This window comes from Drosophila simulans, chromosome 2L (genome assembly GCF_016746395.2).
Source record: "Drosophila simulans strain w501 chromosome 2L, Prin_Dsim_3.1, whole genome shotgun sequence".
In the NCBI taxonomy this organism is placed as follows: domain Eukaryota; kingdom Metazoa; phylum Arthropoda; class Insecta; order Diptera; family Drosophilidae; genus Drosophila; species Drosophila simulans.
Window position 1 is genome coordinate 20,170,611 of NC_052520.2, and position 5,483 is coordinate 20,176,093.

Consider the following 5,483-nt stretch of genomic DNA (forward strand, 5'->3'; position numbering starts at 1 on the left):
TTTGTGCAGCGCAATATGTCATTGCTGCCTCTTTGGGCCATCGACTTGGATGTGGACGTGGATGTGGATGTGGATAAGGATATGCATGTGGAAATGGAGGGGGCAGCGACGACCACGCTTAATGGCAATGTACGTTCAAGTAAACACACGCTGCACACCCACACGCACACACACTCGGCATCGTGGTGCACTTGTGTGTGAGCGAGGGTCGATCGAACACATTATCTACCATCGGTTATGATAACTCAAAATTTATTCGATTATATCTGAGCCCGAACACACCATTTGATATGTGTGCCTATAATTTTATTTTTAGGATATATTTTCAGATATGAGTGAAAATTTTGGAAAGTCCGTTGTATTCCAAGAAGTGCATACTTTTATTTTTCTTACCATTATTAAATATTTTTATTTACATTTAAATGTCTAATTGAAATGTCTGTAAGTTTTGAAAACAGCCCTCTCAAGTGCGCACATGCATCTCAGTGTGCAGCGTCGACGTCGGCTAACAAATCCTTTTGGCATTATAAACATTATTAAAATTTCATGTTTCCTGCTACGAGCGACAGCCCCGACCTGCCACTCCCACTTTTCCGCCGCCCATTCGTTCTATCTCGGTCGCTCTCCGCCGATCCGCCGCCCACTCAAAACGCAAACGTAACGAAACATGAAACTCGAAACATGGAAGGCCGAGAAGTGGACGAACACGAGGACGAGGCAGGGGTCCTTATAAAGCTCACGGAATATCCTGACCAGGGAGGCCCAGCACCCCTAAGAGGTTCCCACCCCAGCACCGCCACCTCCCTGGCCATAAGACTGTCTAGCCTTGCTTATTTGCAGCATGCTTCATGCTTTATGGTTACTTGGTCAAGGGCCTTTCATGCTCTCTAGCACACACACACACACATGCTCCCACTCATACACAGACACACACGCGCATGTGGGCTTAAGCTAACACACACTCATAAAGACCGAGACACGAAATGCATGAAATTTTGCGCCGTAAATCGTTAAAATGGTTTTATTTAAGTAAATATGCAAAAATCCTTTTGTTAGACTCGCAGCATTATGTCCGGGGTCAGAACTTGATACGTTAATATCCGGAATTTAATTTGAAAATTTAACAATCTACATAAAAGCGAGATACGAATGGAGAGAAGGTAAGCATGAATGTACTTTATTTTACGGCTTTTTTGGTTCGGGTGCATATGTCGCATACGAAATCTTACATGTCCGTTTGCAGAGAGTGAGGTGGGAATGAATAAAGTGCCGTGAATAATGCCTTATTTATGCAAATTATGGCCACTATTTGGGAAAGCAAACTAGAAAACCGTATATCAAATCTCTGCTAAATATATGTTGATGAAATTGTTAAGCAAATGGCAGTCAAAGCGACTAGAATAATTACCATAAATGCAAAATTTCTTATGAGCCGTAACATAGTTGTAGATTTTATAGTATTTACTTTAAATTGATTTTAATGTATAACATAAACTTAAGGAAATAGGTATGCTTCTAATCCCCTTAACCTTAATACCTACACTTTTTCGTTGGCATTTTTAAGCAAAAGTTCGCGAAAGCCGTTTGACCTTTGCCCTCGGTTCGCTTGAATCGCGGGGTCCAAAACCTTTTTAAACAGTTGCGAAACTCCTCCAGGTCATTGTTATGGCAACTTCTTCCATCCAATAGCTTTGCAATTTTCTTGCCAACTCAGAAACTTCAGCTGCGGCAAAGGCTTTTCTACTAACTAGCTGTTCTGCGGGTGGAAATCAGGCGTGGTGGGTGGGTAGGTGGCTGGCAAAGGCCACTCTGGGGGAGGAAAATTCTGGGGGGAGGCTCGGAAACTAGAACTGAGACGTCTCTCCTGGCTGGCTAAACCCAAACGCACTTAACACTTGCCACTGAGTTTTGCGTAACTTTTGCGCCCGGAATCCGGCGAACTACTTTCATACCTGAGCAGGGGGAATAAAATCTACTCCAGTGCGTCACGTAGGCGCTTCAAAGTTTTCATTTTTGCAAAATTTACGATTTAACGTTAAAGTGGAGCAAAACAAAAAAAGCCTTATATACTCGCTAGTACATATACGTATGTACTACTTAAAAGAATGGAAACTTTGAACACGACCAAAATCCCACTAAGTAAGTGTACGCCCAGTTCAGTTCGGTTTGGGTACCGGGAATATCCTCCGAGCTTCCAGGTTAGCCCGGGTCCTCCATGCTCTCCATGTTCTCCTGGCTCTCCGACAGGGTTCAGCTGCACGTACTTTGGATTTTGTTGCGTCTCCTTCTTTATTGCACTTAAGATTTACTCATCAGCAGGTGTGCCCGTGCTCGGGTGGCTTCCACCTTTCGGTTTCCAGCCCCGAAACCGGAATCTACGATTGAATTTCAGACAGTATGCGGCATCCTGGCACCCAACCACCCAAACCACCATCCGGCGACCAAGGAAAACGCAAAGGCTTTTGCAATTTTTATGTGCAATTTTTTACATGAGAACCAAAGGCGGTACGAAGTGTCGCTTGTGGCTCGTTAAGGTTAAGGGGTGGAAGGTGTTTTTTTTCCTATTTTTTTTGGTGGTGAGGGCTAGCTGTTGGGCTGCCACTGATAACCGAGGAGTGGATTAGTCTTTGGATATCATTTGCAGCGTGTTTGCCGTACTCATTTCAAAAAGATGCACGATATGTGAAACTTTAAAATTCATATTTTCCTTAAAGTATTTCCATAATAATAAATAATATATATTTATTATATATTAACTTCAAACGATCATCAATAACCAACGCTAAAACACACAAGTGGAAAGTGAAATAGGGCCTATGCCCCACGTTGGGCGCCATAAATGTTGTCACAGTGCAACAACGCTATAATCTTTAAACAAAATAAGTTATTTAAAAGCTTTTAGTTACAGGCCAGATTAAATTACAAATATTCCTACATGCCCTACACCCAATGGCTTTGCTAGAGGGTATTAAACACCGAATGTCTCAAATTTTTTGCTATGATTTAGTGTGCACCACCTGCCGAATCATCGCCACCCAGCGCCCGCAAATACAATTTAAATTTTTAAGCGGCATCTACTTTGGACACGCCTTGGCCTGGGATTCGTGTCACGCAGCCGGACGGGTGGCAGAGTCATCAGCATCCCACCCCCTTCCAACCACCCCACATCAGCATTGAAGCATCAGCATGTCGTCCTTTGGCTCCGTTATCCCGTTTTTTTGCCGGAAAGCTTTTTGTTGAATGTTGCAATTTCAACCCGTTGATGGATTTTATGTTTTTTTCCCTGCACTCATGTCGCGGGCACTGAAAACATATTTTGATTTTTTTTTCAAAACGTCTTATCAAACATCCCCCTATACACATTTACGATATCTATGTTTGATTTTGTGAAGTAGAAACCTGTACTGCATTCAAATTCATGATAATAAGATTATCTTAGAATAAGAGAACAATTCAATCCTCCTTCAATTTAAGGTTGGCTTGATAAACCATAAGTAGTAGAACGTGGACTTTTTTCCGAAGTGTATTTTTGTGTCCTGGTAGCGGCTGCAAAATCAGCGCAAATCAGTGGCAAAAAGGGGCCGAGGACGGCCGAGGGGAGGCGAAACAAACGCAAATTGATGACACCCGCAGCGTCCTGTCTGTCATTGATACTTGCAAAAATGCTTCTTTACATGTCGCACGCACACGCTGCGCTGAAATGACACTAAATTTGGTTGATTAGATGCCCGCCAAACAACAAATCGGATTGGAATCCTGCCGCCCGAAAAGTCCCCAAGTCCTCGCTTTCCTTTACCCTGTAAATGTTTTGTATTGTCGGCGCAATCAGGGATACTGTAGCATCCGCTTTAGGATTGGGACACATTGTTCGGGGACTTTTTCTGACAGAGATTGCTTACGAATAGTTTTCAAATATCATTTTAATTTTACGGGGCAGAACTAACTTCTTAACAAATTTCTGTTAAATGTAGGACAGTTGTTTATATTTTGTACAAAAATATATTTCCTCTCTGGATACCAACAATCCGATTTAAACTCAATAAACTATGATGACAGTAACGTTTTGTTGGCTTATTTTTTACCATTTTCCTATCCAATTTTCCTAACCATTTCCATTTAATGCCTGTGATAATTTTAGTTGATGGGTAACCAAATTCGGGATCGGACAGGTTTCTTTTTTCGCCGTTTTCAGTGGCCCCATCAAAAGTTCCGTTTTCGCGTCGTTTTAACCCGTTAACGTCAGCCTAATTGACAAATCTGCGCTTAACAAGCAAACGCAATCTGCAGCAACGCTGCCATAGATGTAGGACCACATATATGGACGGCGGGACTCGGGGCAAGTGGGTGGCCATATAAATTAACACAAGTATTTTTACCTGAACCACGCCCGCCATACAGAATGCATGCTAACAACCACTTAGCGCACACGTGCCACCCACTTTGTGCCCCACTTGAAGCCCCACTTTCCCGCCTCTGAATCTCCACCACTGATGAACAACTATTAAAGAAATTACGAGCTGATTCACCGGCTGGGTGTCAGAGGGATTGGGATAAATTTGGGATCGGGGCCTCCGGAAAGCGGTAGTTGAGAGTTGGAAGCCATTGGGGCTGCGTTTTATTTGCAACAATTTGACGCAAGCGAAATGCATGCGGGTGCGTTAAAAGTTGCCGAATCTCCAATTTTATGTGTGTTGTAAAGCACTTTAACAAAAAATATGATGTAATTTGAGCGGAGTCTTTTTTTATATGCTTTCGTAGAATAAGTTATAAATACTGATTTTATAAAACAGCAGACATACTTCTTAAAGATTTTCCACCTTATAAAGCGAGTTCTTAGTGAGTAAATCATTCTGTGGGTAGCCATTAGATGAAAGTCTAAGTTCTTCGGTCAATCATTACCTTGAGTATCCATATTCTCGCAGTGTACTTGCCGTTTTCCCCAGAACTCGGATCTCCCGCATGCCGGAAACTTTGATGCGCGACAGCCTGTGTAAATAGTTGTCTATCGAGGGGGCTAGATACGGATGCCATAGGATCCATGGGATTCTGCGGAGACCTCGAAACGGAGTCGGGATTGGCATAATATGCCCCCAGTGTGTCGGGCCAGACTGACGTCGCAGGCCCGGCCTCAATCAAAGTTGGGCGTATAATGATTGTGCCCACAAAAAGCCAGCAGGATAAAGTTTTTCGCACAAGCGGTTGCATCTTTGCATCTCCATCCGTATCTCCAAGTCAGCCTTAACCAGCAGTTTTAATTTCGCCACAAGGCGACGCGACGCTGCCGAGCGCATCTTCAATGAAATTTTAAACAAATAAAATGCCTTCGACTGCGCCTTCGTCCTCGACTTAATGATGTGGCTGCCTTCCCGCCGTTGGCCTCGCACTTAAATTAGTTTCTGCCAAAAAAGGCGGCGAGAGGAAAGTACAACAAGGAAGGAATTTCGGGCTTAGACTCTCTGGGCCAGGATAATGCCTTGTTTGGC

The 5,483-nt window shown here is 43.3% G+C and overlaps 1 protein-coding gene across 1 annotated transcript; it reads left to right on the forward strand.

The window, feature by feature from the left end:
* The first annotated feature begins 1,690 nt into the window (after nucleotides 1-1,690).
* Nucleotides 1,691-2,686, forward strand: LOC27208859. The gene is given in 3 exon segments (XM_016184409.3): nucleotides 1,691-2,260; nucleotides 2,317-2,409; nucleotides 2,411-2,686. Coding segments are annotated over 3 exon segments (462 nt in total). The 5' UTR covers nucleotides 1,691-2,105; the 3' UTR covers nucleotides 2,625-2,686.
* Nucleotides 2,687-5,483: the final 2,797 nt, after the last annotated feature.